The sequence below is a fragment of the Onychostruthus taczanowskii genome, unplaced genomic scaffold, assembly GCF_017590055.1.
Source record: "Onychostruthus taczanowskii isolate IOZ18803 unplaced genomic scaffold, ASM1759005v1 scaffold58, whole genome shotgun sequence".
In the NCBI taxonomy this organism is placed as follows: Eukaryota; Metazoa; Chordata; class Aves; order Passeriformes; family Passeridae; genus Onychostruthus; species Onychostruthus taczanowskii.
The window spans coordinates 4143200-4163603 of NW_024503457.1; the positions used below are offsets into that span (position 1 = coordinate 4143200).

General features: G+C 40.1%; 1 protein-coding gene across 2 annotated transcripts in view; it reads right to left on the minus strand.

Annotated features, from left to right (window-relative positions):
• The window catches only part of RASA3 (RAS p21 protein activator 3), a 130087-nt gene that overhangs the window by 32774 nt on the left and 76909 nt on the right, over positions 1–20404 (minus strand). For both annotated transcript variants that reach the window (XM_041418144.1, XM_041418143.1), the window contains exon 6: positions 949–1029. In XM_041418144.1, coding sequence (XP_041274078.1) covers positions 949–1029 — 81 coding nt within the window. The remainder of the gene's footprint in view (positions 1–948; positions 1030–20404) is intronic.

Consider the following 20404-nt stretch of genomic DNA (forward strand, 5'->3'; position numbering starts at 1 on the left):
AGTCTCCTTACAGTTTCAATAACAGTCACCCAGCCAGTCATTTGAAACAAGTTAAAGGCTTAAAATGAAGTGTACAAGTCAAATATACAAGTCCATTAACGGAGATAAGGCACAACACACCTAGACAAAGATGCAGAATACAGACAGGTTCAAAGACTCCTCTGCATGCAAGGTAAATATTTGTCAAGAATGCTTCTTATTTATAGTATTTTCAATAAATTGTTGTAAAACATCATTAATAACCCATGCTACCAAATCTGATTCTTTGAGGTTACAGCAGAGCTATTTTGTTTCTAAAATGACACAGACATAAAAGATGACTAGATAAGCAGAAAAACAAACAGTGACATAAAACAGCACAGGAAATTTTTGTAACAGATGGGGAAATTGAATCCCAAATTTAAACTGAAGAGTATCACGCAGAATCTCATCAGTAAAACCTCATTCCAAATTTTATCCATGATATTATGTCTGCATATATCAAATTACAGGACCAAGCCATTGAGGGTTTTTGACATACATATTAATTTGTCACACCTTGAAAGTGAAGACACTCTAGATATTCACACGCAAACATGCATACTCGGCAAGATGTTGATATATTCACATTTCTCTTCCACCCTGCCCAAAATTAGGCAATGAATTTGCTCAAAAACTGGCCTCCAACTGTGAGGTGAGAAGATGCATAAATTACGACTAACCACAAATTATATACTCTGAGATATTCAAATTATTCAGATCTTTACATAAATCAAAACTGAAACAAGTCTCAAATTACTTATTCTAGCATAATTCAGTAGCTCATGCACACGCCCACCCCAACATTTAACACATTCTAGCAGTGTCTAAATACTCCCAGCTGTCCATAGGAGAAAGTGAATTTCTAATAGACAAAGGAAACAGAAACCATCCTTATAAAATGGAAGCCCTTGAATGTGAAATACTTGCCTGGAGGGTCCTGCTAAGGTAACGGTGGCGTAGGGATCACATTGCCCGTTCACAATGGGCAGCCCTTGGCACTCCAACACTCTAGAAAAGAAGAAAATGAAGACAAATAATTTAATTAAATAGAAAGAGGTTGGAGTGAAAATAAAAGTGAAGCATTTTCATAGGGGTTTTTTCACAATACTTTACACTAGGGAATTGAAATGTCACTAAGCAGAAACATTTAATTTATATTTGAACTTGACAACACATTTTGTTCTTAAATACTAATTTTAATAAGGGTCCAAAATATTGTTAAATTATTGAGAAACCTTAACTCAAAGGATTCTTATTATGCAAGCACAGCAATTTAAGGTTCATGAAGTAGGAGTCTGCTGTCAAGATGGGAGCTGTCAGCACTTTAAAATTCTGTGACAACTTATTCACCAAAACACATAACCAGAATTTATTCTGTAAGAGAAATGTAAGAAAAACACCACACAGACAGATCCCAGAAGCAGTTAAGTAATTTCTCAGAATAACATTCATGAAGACCTCAGTGCTTTTGCAAAAATTGGCATAGGCTTATTTATAAAGTTGTGTTAATTACAGACCAGGACATATGACACAGCCATCCTTCTCCATGATCAGCAGCTCTGCACTCAAGTAGTAAGAGACATTGGAGGCAAAAAATGGAACAAATTGGGGTTTGCTGCACACAGTGGTGGGAAAGCTGCACTTTTGCACTCTCATTTCAACATCTCTTTGGGGAAGAAAAAAAGAAGAAGAAAAAACCCAACACAACTACCCCCAAAAACTGAAAAAATGCTGCATGTTTCAGAAGTTAAAACCTACTGAGGAATGCAGCAGCAGCTGGAAACACAGACAAGCCAGTTTCCAGAACTCTCCCTCCAGCAACAAGTTCTGCTTCCAACAGGTAACCTCCTGGGCTGATGTATTTGCACAATTTTAATGGAAAGTTTCAGCAAAGACAAACCACGAAGCTCTCTGGGCAAGTGAGTAGTACTATCACTGCAAAGGTGAAGCGTCATGCCAAATTCTGGGTGCTGTAACATCACACGCAAAGTAATAGCCATTTCACTGTTTTCAGTGATGGGAATTTCAATGCAAAAGAATATAAGGATGAGCAACAGAGAAAAATAGATAGTGCTCCACAATTTCATCCACAAGGCACATTATTTGGTTACATATAGTGTTGACTTTAAATACAGTTTAACTACAGGCCTATTATTACTTACCCTCCTTAAAGGGAGAAAAGAAGTAATATTCTGCATCAATACAGGAATAATTTTTGTACCAGAGAAGGTACAATCTAGATAGGTACACAGCTCTACAAGTAGAAGAAGACTGAGCACCACACTAAGGGGCACACACTGGTAGCTGAAATTATACAATACATTGATATCTGAATTGTTCTACCCATGGCCCCTCAGAATGAAGGTAGGTAGCTATCTTTCAATACAGACAGCCCCCAGTAATGCACCAACTTACAAGCTTCTCAGTTGCACAGCCCTAACCCAGTCGACTCCTCAGTGCTAATTCACTCACACTAGTACAAAAGCATGTCCTGTGTTCTGGATATGCAAGTGGAATCACAGATCAAAACAACAGAGAGAGCTGGGAGAAGCTTGGATTGCACAGGCCATGTGCTGCTTTTATTTCTGGACTTCTATTATTTCACTACAAGTTTACCATCCACAGAGACAGAATCTAGAAGCCACTGAAGCCACCTAGTTTAAGCACATATCTGATATTACAGAGTGCTACAACACAAACAGTGAAATTCAAGCCACAAATTCTATCCCAGCACCTGCTGGAAATCCATGGTGTAAGCTTCAGGAACCCTCAGCATCAAGCAACACACAAAACACATGACTTGGCTGCCTCAATGCAATGCATACAGTGCCATTTAAGATGACTTAGTTTCTTCCACTATCCCTTGATGCTGCTCCACAGAGGCAGGAGGTACCCATGAAACATGTACATTCGACAGCTCCACATCTCTCAGAGGCCTCATAAATACACCAGACGTTTGTTTTCAAGCAATCAAATCCTACTCCAAATTCACCTAGCTTACCTTACAGAGAAAGTGTAGAATAAGCTTTTTTTTTTTGCACATATAATAATGCAAATACTCAGAATTGTAAGGGAGATGCCACTTTTTACATTAAAAAGGGGAGAATGTGAACAGAAATAACATTATGGGGAACTTTACACTGTAGCCTTCTGACAGAGTATCTGTCAGTGCAGGAGAAAACCAGTAAGCACCAGCAGAAAGTTCTTCTGGAGATGCAGGTGCAGCTTGATTTTCTTACAAATTAAGGACAGACCACTTTCCTTACAGTGGTCTTTACACTAGTAAAGTGTGTAAAGACATTCACAGCAGAAAGACTTGGCCAGTGAGCTAGAGCAGGACTACTGGTAATTATTTTAGGATGGCAGATGTGGCTTGAACACATTCCTATCTAACAGAACAATTGTACACCAAGTGTCAGCATCAAACCAAACTCCTGGGTTCCAGTGCTTCCTTAAAGTAGTCTGGAAGTTCCTTAAAATGAAATAGTAACTCAATGGCTTTATAGCAGTCAGCCCATTTTCTGCTGCTGAATGGATTGATGATGAATGGATTCCAAGTGAGCTCCCATCCATAAGAGAAGAATTATGTGATATTTAAACAGTCAGAGCATGTGGCCAGAGAGACTGTGACTCCTGTTTTAGTAAAAGCAGCTCTTTCCAGAGTTTGCAGAAAATAGAAAGTGATCCTAGAGAGAGTATAATCTACACTTGAGGACATACAGAGTTTGCAAATCACTACACAAACAAGACAGAAAATAAAAAATCACAGATGAATTTGAATGATGAAAAGTGTGAACTCATCCAAACAAAAAATATGTGTATCCTAACTGTACACAAGTACAATGACAGGATCTATTCTAATATTGCCACATAGAAGAATCGAAGGTTTTTATTGTGGGTAGCCCTGTGTTATCACATCCATCATCAGCAATGGTTAAAAAGGCAAGTAGTATCACCAGCTGGATGGACAGAACACAGCAGTGTACACCACTGGGCACCTATAATTTGAATTGTGTGTGCTCTCCAGAACACATGGAGAACAACAACAGATGGCTTCTAACCACTTATAGCTCTCAGAGGGCTGTACTCTCCAGCTCAGAATACAGAAGTTATCCATCCCCAAACAGCTTACAAAATCATGAATGGTGTGAAGAACATTTCTTCACAAAATAAGAATTATGGGGCACATAATAAAATTACCAGACACGAGGTTTAAAAATAAACAAAAGGAAGTACTTTTTCTACACAATGAAACTGCAAAACTTATTGCCATGTGGTGTTGTGGAGGCTGAAAGAATGGATTAAAACCAGCACTACAGAAACTCATGGAGTATAGGTCTGTAGGCAGCTATTAAAGCTTAATGGTCCAGAAGCCTCCTTGAGCTCAGGAAATCTCATTTTGTGATCAGGAAGGGTGCAACACTGGAGCAATCACACCACTTGAAGTATCACTCACCAGAGAGCATCAGTACTAGGCTAGACTAGAGGGGCACTTAACACAGTAGGGTAGTTTTTCTGTTCTCTGGGGAAAAAGCAAAGACAAAAGGAAAAAAAGAATAAAACAAAATACACAGATGTTCTTGTGCAGTCACGATGACTTAAGAATAAGATGCTTCTTTGTATGCCTCTGGAATAAAAAAAGGAAAAACAACCCTGAAAGAAACAAAATGTGGGAAAACAGGAAACAGACACCAACAGACTGCATCACAAGCATTTCAGGTAATTTAAAAGCAGTCATTGTTTAGAAAGTTGAAGAAATCAGGCAAAAGACTGAAGACGTAGGCTTCTGAGGAAGGAAGGCTGTGCTTGGAGAGACATTCATTCTGGTTCTTGTTTCTTATCAAGCATTATGAGGAGAAACAATAAAATTCAACAATGCACAGGTCTGTTTGAGTCATGCTAGAACACTCTCCTTAGCTACAGAATATTGCAACGTTAGGGCTGCTTTTGTTACAGTAATTTTCTTCAGTCATGGGAAAGTTGCTAAGTCAATTAATGCTCCTCTCTCCCAGCCTGGTACCAAAACACTGGCTTTACTTGGGAAGCAAGGAAAGAGCTAGAAAAAAATGTCAGCTTCTCAGAGACAATAAAATGGAATCTCAATTATGCCACAAGGCCATCACGTTATTTAGACTGACAGTTCATATCCGAATTAAATGAAAAAGAAAAAAAATGTGTAACAAAGGTATGATCTTAGGAAAGAGAGATATAGGGGGAAGCAGTGAACAAAGCTAGTAAAAATAAAATGCCCTTGCTCTGGTCATCTGCAGAATTAACTTAACTTACATGTACTAGAATAAAGAAAAAAAAAAAAAAAACCCTGACCATCAAGATTATTCAAGAATTACAAGTCAACTCATCAGACCCCAGAGAAAAAAAAAAGTCTGGTGGCTGCCAGAGTCTTGTCTACCCAAATGGTAATTTCTCACCATTAGCTGTCTGGAGCCCAGCTGGGGCAGTGAGCCATCCCTCACAGCTTGCCTGGCTGGGCAGAGCTAAGGTTAGTGCTGGGTCATATGAGAAAACTCTCAATGCAGCTGCCTCACTCTATTTTGCTTGTGGTTTATAAAATTAATAGGTTTCAAGAAACAAGGCAGTTTAGTTTTCAGTGTGGTTCATGACCAAACCTTCAGAAGAGTAAATAAGCTATGGAAAATTCCCAGTGGTAAGAGAAAACCTCCAAAACCTAAACATATCATAAGCGTGCTCTTGTGTCTTCAGAAGCTGAGAGGGTGGCAGGAGCAGAAGGTCTTAAAAAAAATAAAGAGATTTTTCAACAAAGACTAAGTAGCTCATATCTGACAGTACAGGCATTTCCTCTGTCTCTGGGTTGCCAACTCAGCACTGTAGGCTGTAATCTCTGACACAGCCCCTACACAAACATACTCAAAATCAGCCTTAACACAGGTGAGCAACAACAAAATGATCCAAGCCCACAGGCATTTCATGCTCCTGCCCTGGAACTCCAAAAATGGTTTAGAAATTACAGGCTTTGTGATTAGTTCAAGATGCACATGTGTCATCAGCCTCCTTGTGTGTCAGAATGGACAACCAAGGCAAAAACAAGAGAAAAAAAAGAAACCAGAAGAGACATAGCTGCCCTTAAAACTCATACGGGTATTTACTGTTTTTCCAGAATAAATCACCTCTAGTCTACCGAGTCAGGCACAGTTGTTTCCCCACTTTCAGCTTAGGATAGGGACCAGTATACCATTGTCATTCTCCTTCTCAAATCAGACTATTTTCTCATTGTGATTCCTCAAGAGAAAATAAATACATCATTGTTTCAATACAATTGCTTTCTATCACTGTAACATATATTTTAATTGCTTGGTTTCTGAGATCAATATAGATACTTAACAAGTTTGCTCATCTATCTTACCATTCCTCTATTTCCAGCCTTCACTTTCTCTACCTCTCTTTCATTTCTTTATCTTGAGACTTCATTCCATCTCATATGCACATTTTTTTGGCCATACTCAGGTTCTGCTCTGCATCATTTTAAAGACAAGAGACTTCCTCCTTGCTTATTCTGGTGATCTAATGATTACTTGAACACTCAGTACTTTGTGAGGTAAGCCTGACCAGGCAAGTACCAACTTAAGAGCAAACTTGTGGTAGATTTGTCAGAACTATCATCAAAACAATGCATCTTTGGCTTAAGCTAAGTACTTGTTTGGTAAAGTACATTTCCCAGAGCTGGGTATGACTTAGCTTCTTAAGTCTCTCTAGATCTCTCACTTTTTTTTTTTTCCCCTTCCCAATTTTTCTTTTCTGCTCACTAGCGTCATCTTGTCACATATGTACTATCCTGAGTACTTTGTCTTGCAGGGGTAACAGAACACCTCTAAATAGTCTCTCCTTGCGACTGGGCTTCGCATGGAGCATTAAATAAGGCTATTACTCTAAATTCATAATAAAGCAGTGCAGTCTTTTTGCCTAGTCTAACAGCAAAGAAGTGGTGTCCCTTCCTTGCAATGTTCAGTTCATTCCTGAATGCTCTTTTCTTTTGGTGCAGCTTTTCACCACAAGCTGAGCTTTCTCATTCTCAGTGGTTTAGGAGGAACTTTGCTGTAATGCTGCATGATGGACTTTCATGTGCATCTTGGCCAACCTCACAGCTGGGTGGGCACATAGCAGCTGCTCTCAGACCAGTGAACTGACTTACACCTTCCACTGCAACCAGGCCTCCTTTATTAAGGCTGTTTATTACCACCTTAATAAACCAGTTATATATCACGTTTCAGAGGGGCTTTGCCTGAATGCAATTCAGACAAAGGACATTCACCACTAACAAGCAGAAAGGTGCCACGTCTAGCTCAGAAATTCCCTGAATCATAAATTTTCAGAGGCCAGGAGAGTGTGTCACCGTATGACTGCTCTCATCATTCTTCATGTCCTAGACAGACTCAGAGTCAGCATCCTGGGCTGAGTCTGACCAAATGCTACATCTGTTTGTGCACCTCCAGACAAGCCTTGCACTTCCCCTGCACTTCCACAAAGTAATCTACTGGATGTCCACTGAGTGTTTAACATAAGCACACAACCCTTTTTTGTCAAGAGGCTGATGAAGTGACCAGTTTCTTCTGGATAAGACAAAAATTTTTACAGTTTACTCAATCCTGGTTTTTAATTATACTCTGCCTTCATCATCAAAAATACTACAATTATTATGTCCCAACCCTCTCAAAATTTCTTTACCAATCCATACTCTGACTTTAACTTGCCCCTGCCTCCAAAGAATAAAGAGGCTAAGAATATGGAATACACATTTTGAATCAAGTCCTTGTCCTCTGGATGATCATCTGAAGCCAAAGAACCATGCCCACTCCCAGTAAGTGAACTCCAATAAAAGATTATTTCAAAAGTCCGTATTCCTTGACTTTTGGAAGTGATCTATTTGTACCAAAACAAGATTTCCTACTATTCTTCTCACCTGAATGTTGTTTTGTACTGAGAACAGACCAGTTTCCTCTGACAGCAGTTCTCACATCCTGGGAATTGCCTGCAATGATGTGCCCTGGTTTGCCTTCAAGTTATGTCCCGCACAGACACAAAATGTTACAGCACTGTGTAGTGCCATTCCACCATGCCAGAAAAAAACAGGGAAAAGAAAGGATGGAACAATGTCCAAGTAGATAAAGCCATATTGAACAAAATACATCAATACTTGCTTGATCATCATGATTTTTCAAGACATTTTCCCATTACATTATTTAATCTCTGCAGCAAACTTGAAACAAGAATCTTTATCCAGTCCTCATCCACGCTGCTGCTCTCCAGTGTAGCCTCCCACCACTCTCCCCGCCCGCCCCTCCAGGAAAACCATTCTCCTTGAGGAACTCCAGCAGTACTCTATCTTATCTAGATAATACCCTCCCTCCTTTTATTTTGGTGAACAAACAAGTTCTGTCTTATAAAGCAAAAATAAACACTTGCCATCTCCTTAACATTTGAGAGGATTAACAGTTAACTGGAGCTACTTTTGCCTTCCTGTGGCAACTCATTCTGCCACAAAGGTCTGTGGCACTAAATGAAATCCTGCCCCATTCAAACAAACGGCACTTGACCTGGACCAGCTATTTACTCAATGTATATTCCCTTAGAATAAAGACTTTTACAGTATTTAAGGCATTGACTCTGAAACATTTATATACAAAATATACTGATACACTCAAAACTACTCCCATTTTGATCAACCTTAAGGATATCAGAGGACTAGGCTGTGCAGGCAACTATTTTGGGTTTTTTCTCCTTCAGAATACTCCCCAAAGCCTCAATGACAAAAGCACGATAGAAACCTTGAAACTGAGATTACAACTGCGACCCCATGTAAGCACTACTTTTTCTTCCCCATTTCCAGTTCAGTTGAAAATCGTCATAGTCCAACAAATTTAAACATTTTCTTCAACCCGTGTTATCCTGAACAGATTCCTTCCCAAGCTGACCTACAACAATTTTTGCAGCGTCATGTAGCATGCAGATTAACTTTCGGTCTTCACTGGAAAGCTCTGTATGCACAAAATTTCTGTCTCACACACACAACTCTTGCTAACACAAGACTGGCAACGGTGATTCCTTCTGAGAGAGCAAAGGGAAAGGAATTAACTGCTAGTGTCTTAGTTCAAGCAAAAATTTATTTCCCAGGTATTTTACTGAAGATATTTTAGAGCAAAACAGGGACAAGTATTCATACAAAGCCAACAAAAAACATATAGAAAGCAAATGAAAGCTAATGAGCACAGCCCCTACTTCCCCATTCTACCAATCCTATTACAGATATTACAATAAAACTACATCTAATGCAAAAAACCCTATTTCATTAACTAGAAGGAAGAAATATTGTCAACACACATGCATCCCTAAAACCAGTATTACTTCAAATGAACTGCAAATTTCTCATGTCATTAAACATCTACATTTCTTAGAAGTTTAAAAACAGTCTTTTCCTGCTATTAATATGGGAACTGTCCTCCATACTACAGCTCAAACCATCCCATTTGTTTTCCAATACCCACTCTAAAAAGACTTTTAAAAGCACACATTTACAGAGTACCATCTGTACTCTGTACTAAAGAGAGCAGACTAAAGAGTGGGTGTCAGCCATCCTGTTCTCACAGGACAAGGAATTAATCCATTAGTAGTTAAGCCAGTTTATGAGCCAATTACAGAAGAGTTGCAAGCTTCCTAAAAGCCTCTTCAGAAAACTCTTCAGTTGTTAGTATTAAAAAATGGTTAAATTATCCTCTACAACAGTGCCCTGAGGCTTTAAGCAGAGACAGAAGCTCATTGAAATTTTGCTTTACACTGATTTAGTGACTATTCCTTGCACTGACATCATTTCCTCCTGCCTTGGTCTCAGACTGGCAACCCCAGCTACTAACAGGGAACAAGAACTTAACAACAGGAGAGAAGAGAAAGGCTAAGCAAGCACAAGTTATTTCTAGTACATGCATCTTTGCATCTTTTGTCTTCTCTGATATTCAGAGCAGACAAAAGATGCAAAGACAAGTTAAAGTAAAGCAAGTAGTACATAGAAATTGTAACGGAATAGCAAAACAAAAGAGGAGGTACAATCAGGAAAGGGCAAAAGTGCTTAATGATGTTACCATATTGATTCTTGCAGGGGCAAGTGAAGAATTTGAATTTCATGTAGTATGGCAGGAAGCCAAGGAATGGGTCAACATATCAAGGCAGTTGCAGAAGCACTCATGTTAATGCAGCATGGTGAGAAATGCAAAAGGAGTGAAGCACAAAACAGCAACAATTACAATACACAGCAAATGATCAGAGCCCAGCCAGCTGCTTTAGTTGAGCTGACTGTGGCCTATGGCAATCCTAAATGGAAGCAATGAGATCCTGTCTGTACAGGCTGATAAGAAAAGAAAGAAGACCAAAAGGCACCATGGGAGTGAGAGGCAGAAAGGCTGTTATGGCTAAATAATGAAGCCAGACCATGACACAAAAGTCTCCCATGTCATTTTTATTTGCTTGGAAAGGTATATTCATCTCAGTTCTGTATGGGAAATACAGGTTTTATGGAAAGAAAACTGCAGTGATTTCTGACTTGAGATCTGTCCGAGCTTAACCTGCTCCCAGGAAGGAGCTGCAGGCACGCAGCACTTGCATGTCACTGTTTACATACATGAGCACATAAGCAAACAAAACAAGCTGCAGGAGCATGTCCTGACTTCCCTCCACCAACCAGCAGAGGCCAGAAGCATCTACAACTATTAGATGTTTGATACCATAAAACAAGAAGGAAGACAAAATGAAGACGCTATCAGAATAACTGACACTTATCCCTAAGACAGTGTGATACATGGCAGAGGAAACGTTCCTAAGGAATCACCCAAAAGTTTGTGAGCCTACTGGCAGGAATCTGATTATGAAGTAAAAGATAAGGGAGAAGGCTAAAAGCAGAAGCTTTAAAGAATTTACAATAGAGAGAAGGAAATAAGGCACCCTGGTGGGGAGTGGGGAGGAGTGGGTGTGTGAGAGTGGGCGTATTCAACTCTTAGAAACAAAAGAGATAAATAGAAGCAGTTCATCCCAGGGCTTTCCTACCAAGCTGGTGAGCAAGAGCTGCCTCCCAAGTGCTGAGTATGGTCATGTCAAACAGATATCCCAGGCTGGCCATAGACAGTAGTATTTTAATTAAAAATTTACACATGGTGGTGAATGACCTGAACCAACAAATACCTGGAACAACTGGGAGAACATGAAGCACAGCAGATTGGAAAAGAGCATCTAAATCACATGCCATGACACATTTGAACTACAGGGCCCAACAACCCAGAACTCTTGGACCAAGAGAATGGATCAGCTGAGAAGCATCTTTTGGGTGATGGGGGATGCACAGGAAGGGAACACAAGAGAATGAGATGGTTTAATGAGAGCTGTAGCACCAACTGTATGCAAATGTAAACCCAGAATGTAAGCCCAGCCAGCTTCTTCTCATCCCTACCCAATCCAAGTATGATTTATCTACTAAATAAATTCTTGAATACTCTTCCACATAGATTTTCACATCAAAGATTCAATTAGATGTAGTAACAAAGTTTAATCAGGTGTAGTAAGAAATACACCTTTCTAAATGAAACAATACAAAAATAGGTTTTAATTTATAAAGAAAAGAAGTAATTACCTGTGGAACTAGAAAGCAATCAAAGGTGCCTCCAAACACTTCATAGAGGCTACAGTCTTCTGTAATGAGAATGCCTTGGCACACATGAGGTAGGTAGAACCTTTAATGCTTTAAAAAACTCATCTTGAAACAACTCGGAAAAACTCTAGATTACATTTATGAGAACCATCAGACAATCTGGGATATTGATTAACAACAGTTATTATTAAAGGACAGTAATCTTTGCTACACTTTGCAACACTTTCATTATGGAATTCAAATTAGGTTGATTCATTAGCCCTGCTGAGACCTCATGGCAGTTAACCATCTTGCCAACTAAGTTCCAAAGTAATGCTGATACACTGAATTTGTTTTCATAAGAGAACTGGGCTAAAGTTATACAAATTGTGTCACAGTGAACATAAAAATGCTCTCCAACTAGAATTCACAAAATAATATTAAGAACTTGATTCTATCAGGATTTACATATCTAAAAAGATGTCAATGTATCTCATTGCAATTATGGACAATGCAATAATCAAACACAGGAGGCAAAAAACAAAAAGCACCCAGTATTTAACATGGAAATCAAGGCATTATATCCTCAAAAACTGCCCTTTATTTTTAAAAAAGAAGCCCAACTCAAACCAGAAACATTCAATTTAAACCAGATATACCAAGTCTGTGGAGAGTCTTCTTTAGTAAATCAAATAAATTGCAACATACAGATCAGGCTTGTTAACTTTCATTTACCTGGTTTTTTTACACTGATACAGATAGAGCTATTCAAAGAATAGTTTGGGTTAGGGAGTCCTAAAAGATCATGAAGTTCCAACTCCCCTGCAATGGGCAAGGACACCCTTCACTAAAGCAAGCTGCTCAAAGCCCCATCAAAGAAGCACAATCGTCATAAGGATCAAAATGTACATTTTGTAACTTACTTTCCAAAGAAATTAACTGAAAAACCCTTACCAATGTCCCTGACTTGGCAAAAAAAGAGATCAAACAGGATTCATAAACCATTTATTTAAAAAACAGCTGTCACAGGATGGTGACTTGCCTAATTTGAATAATTCCTCTGGTCCTACAAGGAGACATGCAATAGCGTTTTGTGTCTGAAGGATCAAACTGTGAATGTAATACAGAAATTCCATGAAGGATGTTTTGCGGCCATTCTGTAGCAACACCAAAGCAAGTAAGTCCTGCAGACAAAATCTTCCATTAGCAGTGAAACCTCCTTAATAAAGCATCATCCTCTGCAATGCTACAACTTAAAGCACCAAGCTCTTAAGACTCTCTACAAGTTTTAAGATGTTAGGAAAACACCTATGGAGCAAAACCCAGATGGTGCCTGGACAGGAATCCACAAAATTCTAATGGAAGACAAAATCCCTTTGACCTATTTGACAGGAAAAAGCACCAGTTGTGATTACCTGCAGAACAAAGGCACATACAAATGGTAAATCTGGTAGCCCCTACCAGGAACAAAGCATTACACAAATTGTAAACAATTTGGCACACTATCCCATTTGACTTTCTACTCCGAAAGGTGAGTCATGTTATAGGCTTAGCTAAAACCTATGATATCCCATCCAAAGAAGAATGTGCTTCACCAAGTGGTGGTTATACCATTGCTTGTACAGCACAAGCTCTTGAGATGAAAAGCAGTGTAAAGTGCTCCTTACTGAAGTTTTTAGTGGCTTGTCACTTCATCTTATGGAAAAACCACGATGCAAATTAGGGCAAAGCCAGATAGGCATGCTGGTATAACCAGCAGTAACTAGTAGCCCACATCGGCTTTTTAATACCAGTTATTGTAGAAAGAGTTTATACTGGTGTTACGTTTATCCTCATAGTTTGGGATGAAAAGGGATCTTTGGGATCACATTCTGGCCTCTTTTGAGACAGTGATGAAAGCTCACACCTACTAAATTTGTGCAACAAGTTCAAGATGTTTACTTCATATTGAGAGCATATTTCTGAAGAGCAATTGAGGCTTAACTCAAAGGAATCAACTATATTTTAATAAATGTTCCACATGAAATTGTTTGCTGATTAACGATCATGACAAAAAACAAACAAGCTCCCCACCCCCAATGGTTTTACTACTTGTTTCCCACTAGTCTTGAGCTTCCAAACATTGGTTATTATTTACATTAGGAATAAGTAAGCATACATTCAGAAGGACTCTCTTCTAAATAATGTGCTCAGTGAGATTTCACAGAATCAGCTAGGTTGAAAAAGACCTCTGAGATCATCAAGTCCAACTTACCACCTAACATCTTATCAATTAGACCATGGCACTCACTGCCACATCCAGTCTTTTCTTAACACCTCCTGGGATGGGGACTCCACCACCTCCCTGGGAAACCTTTTCCAATGCCCAATCACCCTTTCTGTGAAGAAATTCTTCCTAATGTTCAGCTTAATCCTCCCCTGGCACAGTTAAGACTACATCCTCTTGTGGTGTTACTTGTTGCCTGGGAGGAAAAGCCAACCCCCACCTGGCTACAGCCCCTTTCAGGTAGTTGTGGAGAGTGAGAAGGTGCCCCCTGAGCCTCCTCCTCTCCAGGCTGAACAGCCCCAGCTCCCTCAGCGTCACAGGATGTGCTCTCTCATTAACAGCTTCATAGGGCTCCTCTGGACACACTCCAATACCTCAAGGTATTCCTAAGCTGAGGAGCCCAGAACTGGACACAGCACTCAATGTGTGTCCCATATCGCTGGATTCAGCCCATGGATCCAGCCTGTCCAGGTCCCCCCAGCAGATCAACCCTCCTCCCCAGCTTGGTGTCTTCAAAGTTCTCCTTGCACAAATCCAGCAGTCACTCACTCTAAGACATATTTTCCAGCTCTTCTATTTTTCCTTTAGTGCTTCCATGAACACTTCTGAGTTTAACAACATGCTTTTTAGCCCAGTCTCCTAAAGAGAGAAGCTTAAGAGAAAATTCTCTCTGTCTGCATTTGTCAATCAATCTCCTGCTGATGATTTTTTTTTTTTAAATCACTTGTCATTTTCCACAGAATTTGAATAAGTAGTAGAGATTTCAAAAGATATTCCAGTTCTACTAATTTTATTAAACTCAATGGATATGCAGAGAAGAAAGCATGCCTGGATGTCCCTAGGGAGGAAAGGGCTGCACACAGCAGTTCTCAGCAGCTTCTGACTGAAAAGCACATAAATAGAGTCTGCTGTCACATTGTGCCACCTTTTACAAACATGATGTTTGGACTGGTGGGGCATAAAACTGGACAATTCAGCAGAGACTGTCAAACAACTAAAAGGGTAAAACCATACACAGCAAGTACATCTGCAGCTGTATACAGTCTAGCTGAATTGTTGCCTCTGTTTGAAGCTTGTATGAAATTATTACAAAACCATCAGCTTGGAAGCAAGTCAACAGTAAAATAAGTTAAAATTAATTGCAGACATTACTGCCTCCAAAAGCACAACCTCCTTGACAATTTCTGTGCTTGCTGCAATTTCTTTCAGAGTATTTCCCTTTTCTCTTAGTATTTGTGAGAACAAATCTATTAGATAAACTAGCAACCTACCTTGTAGGGCAGAAAGGAATGGGACAGTGAAAAAGACAGGTCTCAAAATGCTATTAACAATGCGTATTGAAAGATTTTTCATCAGACTCTCAAAAGCTTTTTATGTTACAAATATATAATTGGCAAAATAGATTAATTTTTCCACAATCAACTCTTACTGAAATTTTCAAAAAATGGCATCAAAGTCAAAGGTTTACCACCAAGACAGACAAGCAGGAGGACATACAGTTTTTACAGGTGATTTTAGCACTATAGATTCTGGAAAGTACACAGTCATAGCACATAACTAGCTGCATTCTCAGTACAATAATGTACCCAGAAGCACAAACATGATTCCAGATGGAGTAGGACAAGAGATACTTTCTCATTATTGCCACATCCACTGTATGACTTTTTGCAATAACTTCCTCTCAACAAGTCCTTCTGTGAACAATGAAGTTAATGACAAGCTTTCCTAGGTATTGTGTACCATGTCTCTGCTTTCCTAATTTCTGAAAAAAATAAACAAAGAAGCCAAACAAAAAACTAAATCGTCCAACCTCAACACTTGGGGCCCTGCAACTTCCTCTTTACCCTCCTTATACCCTCCTGCAACTTCCTCCTTACCCTTTCCTTATAGGGAATAGCTTTCCCTATTTCTGTCCTACCTTGATGTCTGTCCCTAGCTCCATTCTGCTACCTAAATATCATGTCGGCAAGTGTTGCTCTTGGAGCAAGAGATAAAAAATCTGCAGAGACAACTGTAATTTGTGCCTCATCACATTGCTCCTTTAGAAACTTCTCCACTGGTTTTGGATGGTGCCTGCCACAGAAGCTGTAGAAATCCCAAGCATCATTCAGAATGAAACAGGGTGCAAAAGCTCAGCCCTGTATTATGCTAAATACCTTGTACTCTGAAGGGATGAACCTTTTGATATAGGTCGTGTTGCAAGACAGCTAGCTGGCTTTTCCTAGGGCTCGACCTCAAATGTAACTGAACTCTTCCAGCTGATCATCAGTAAAGGACATCAGTGAAGTAAAAACTGCAGGCATTTGGGGCATTAACAGCCTACTGAAAGGTGCTAACAATTCACAGCTCTCAAAATCCACGCACCTTTTACAAACACGGGCACTACAGGAATACTCTGTAATGCCCCTGAAGCACCCTAACACTGTGACCTCAAGCACATTTAGAAATTAAATCATTAAATCAAGGATTTATGCTTGAATAATTTGCCTCCATTTATAACCCCAGTCTGTGCCTACTCTGTGTAAAACAGGAAGTACTGCCATGTTATTTACACAGCACCATTTACTGCTAAAACAGAACGGCTTGAGACTTACATTTGAGTCTTTAATTACAAACTGAGTTTTATAGCTATTCCAGAGAGTCATGTGATGACTATCCAATCTCAAAATGGTGAGCACTTTAAAACATGTTCTGATGAAGAAGAGTGTAACTGAAGTTGCTGTTGATTTGGATTACAGATAAAATGACACTTATATGTGATTTGCATAAAGAATTTAATGAATAGAGGAGAAGCACTGAAGAAACACTGAATACAAAAACAAAGAAGTGTGAAACAAGCTTCATTTAGTGGGAAACACAGCAGCAGCAGAAGACAGTATTTCTATATATCAGAGGTTTAATGGAGAACAACTGAAACTTGATTTAGGCTACAAAATAGTTGACAGAGGCTATGGTAGGGATGGAGAAGCACAGCAGAGACAGTGTAAACAGTGTTATAAGAGCTGGAAGGAAAAAAGAAAAAAATTATGTACTATATTAAAGCCTTAAAAAGATACATCTCTCTTCTTTCTTCCCCTCTGTACTCCCAAAACCAACAGCACTGCAGCACTTCATTATAAAAGTACCAGATACTATGTTATTTAACCTTTGAGCATTTTCCCCCCATCAATTTGTTATGAAACCCACACAAGATTAAAAGCATGATCAAGATGTAATCCTGCAGGAAAAGGTGCAGCTTGATGCAGGGCTTGCTCTCCAGAGAAAGGAGATTTTAACACATTTAATGGATGCATGAATTTATTCAAAATGAAGCCGTGAAACTACTTCATGCCTTCATTAGCATTTCTTCCCAGGAGCAAACAGAACTTGAAATGTTTCAAAATACTGTGAGTTCACCTGATTGATGCATACATTAAACTGGCCTTCTTGTAGTTAGCAGTACCTTTTTACCTCTAATTGATGCAGGTCATATTTTAGGCAGGAAAATAAGCTTCATTTGACCCTGAAGTGAGGTCAAAGCTGGCTGCAGTAGAATGGAAACTTCTCTAAAGTATCACAAATGTATGGTCTCTAAACTGGAAGCAGCAAACCCAAGAGGGCTGGGTGTCTCATGGACCCATTCTGGATGTAAGCACAGCACCAAGAGCTGTAACATGACAGTAAAAGCAGCCACTGCCAGCTCCGGCCTCCTCTGACCTCCAACAGGAGCTGCAGCCCTGCACCACATCAACATAACCATCAGGAGCCTGAGACTGAGCACTACTGCCTCACAAAGCAACAAAACATTGCCCCCATGAAGAAAGAACCCCAGGTTCCTGCTGACACTTTGGTGGAAAATCAGCTCCAATTTGGAAAAAAACCCCAACTTTTTGCAATCACAGAAGGAAACAGCAGACCTGCACCAGACAAGATCATGTTTTCCTCTTATGTTTTAGATTAGGATCCAGACTGCTGATCCAAAGCAGGAACAGCCATTATCTCAGCCCTTCCAACCAGACTTGATATACATAACTTTGCCCTTCCTGAGTTGTGACCAACAGAACAAAAAGGCTGAGCCTCTGAAATTTTCAAAATGAAGCATCATTTACCTTTACCTTAGAAACATCATATTGCATAAGAGATTTTTAAACAGTTACATAAAGTCAATCTGCTTTAGGGCAGTGATTGTCAACCAGTGAGCAGCGATGCTCATGGACAAGAAAGCTCAGATCTATAATGTGAGCCACCAGAGAGGAAGGTCACATGCTGTTCACTGCATGCTCTGTGCTCTATTCCCATGGCAGGGAAGGCAAGGGAACCACCACCAAGTCCCAGGACACCCACACCTAGGCAGAGACCTTAACCACACCTGACAAATGAAACCTTCTTCCTTACCTCCCTCTTCCTCTTCAGAAGGCTTTTAGAGCCCACAGATCAGTCACTGTTCTTTTAACAATCCCTGAAGCGTTTATCTTGGGGATGTCATACCTACTTATTGTCTCCGCTCCTGCTTGCTCTTGTAAACTGCCCATTCAACTTTGTTCCACATGGTCGGAACACATCTTGTAGAGCCCTCAAGAGAGCTGCACAGCATTTAATTCATAAATTAATGCAGAGCAGCCACATCTTCCATACCAGAGGTACAAAAGCCTCACTTTCCAAATAAAATTTCAGCATTGATAATGTATTTGTGGACTTATTAATTGTTTACTGGAAAACTGTGTTACTACATGTGAAAGATAGCAGTAGCCTCTGAAGCACGTATGTTGTTATTTAGCTATATAGATTTACTGGGTGGGAGAATAAAAGAAGCAGGGGAGGGGAGGAGGGGTGAGCTCTCCAAAGCAGATGTTTCCAAGCTTTTTTAAAACTAAGAGACAAGACATAAGACAACACTTGGAAGGAGCAGCTGGGGACACCGAATAAATACAGACATTTAAATGTGACTAATTACATACACATGCTGGAATTCTCAAAGGATGATCAGGGAGCCAGGCTCCCAGCTCACTCTGACTTTCAACAGGAGTTCAGTGGCCTGTTCCTTCAGGCATGCTGCAAGATGTCATCTTGCTAAATACAGAACACTGCCTCTAAATGTTGCCTCTAGTAGCTTAACCACAGCAAAGCCTACAGATTGCTACAAAGCTATCTACAGGAGCCCTCCTCTTTATTAAATAAATACAAATGCATGTACCTGCTGTTCCTTGCCTGTGTGGCTCTGACAGATGAGACAAAATTGTCTGGACAGCACAGAGGCCCTTAAAGCCTCTGGGGAACCACCTTTCTGTGCTAAACACAGAAATGTTGCCCAAAACCTGCTCTAGCAATGGTTGGGAAAGGTTTACAAAAAGTCTAGGGATCCTTTCCAAGTACTTTGGTTGCAAAGCAGGAAAAGTCTTTGTATATGGGAAGTGGTGGCTCATAAAAAAATTTAGAAGTACATACCATTGATTTTCAGATGTGTTTGTGTAATATGGCTAGACACACACTGTTCGTGACTTAGTTCAAACCCCTCCACCCAGCACGGCTGCAGAAAGAGAATCTTTCCCTGGTCATTTTCCTTCTGCATTACAGCAAAAGTAAAGTGCAGTTTCTAGGATACACAGGATTAAGGTCTGTTTCATCTTAAAAGCATGAGGGGAAAAATAAAATAAAATACAACATTGCTCAAGCAACTGCCAGAAGCTGTATGTCAGCACAAAGGGGTGTGTATGGACACAAGCAGCCGGAAGCATGGGAGAGTCTTGACCACTTCTTTCCATGGCCTACGTTAAAAATGTTCATAAAATTACAGATAGATTTCTGGCAGGTGACAAACAGGAGACAGCCTTCACTTCACAGCCAGTGGAAGATGAGGCCAGATGTTGATAGTCACAACAAGCTGTAAAAAGCGTGGAGGAACACGGCGCAAGATCTTTTGTGAGTGAAAGGCAAAAAGGGGAGAAGCCAGACCTACCAGAGCAAGACTTTCTTCTCCCCAGCACTCAAGGTGACTCACTACATGGCACAACAGTATTTAGTACAAATGCAGCTACAGGAAGGTACCAAACCACAAAGTCCATGCATGTTGTTTTTTATCTGACACACTTGGGCAAGGGTCTGTGGTCAGCAGAATGTACATCTGTATGATGTGAACACAGACATCAAGAGCCTGCATCCCAAGTCCTGTAGCTGGGATAGAGGAGACTTATGGGGACCAGTCACAAGGATCACCAGGTTTTGCACCAGGTCCCACGGGGGTGCCCATAAGTAGCAAACCTTTCCCAGAAGGAGCATCCCAAGTGAGAGCTGTGGTTCCTATAGAGTATGACAGAAGTTGTTGCTGGGGGACACAAGCAGTGTGACTGTGGTGCCTACATCTGTATTGTCCATGTAACTTTTAAATCCACTAATGCTTCTCCTTTTAATCTTTTGCAGGGATTCAGTCCAGGAGATTGTGCTGTAGCAGCTGGCTGAGACTATGGCCTCTGATGAAGCACAACAGCTTAGTGGTT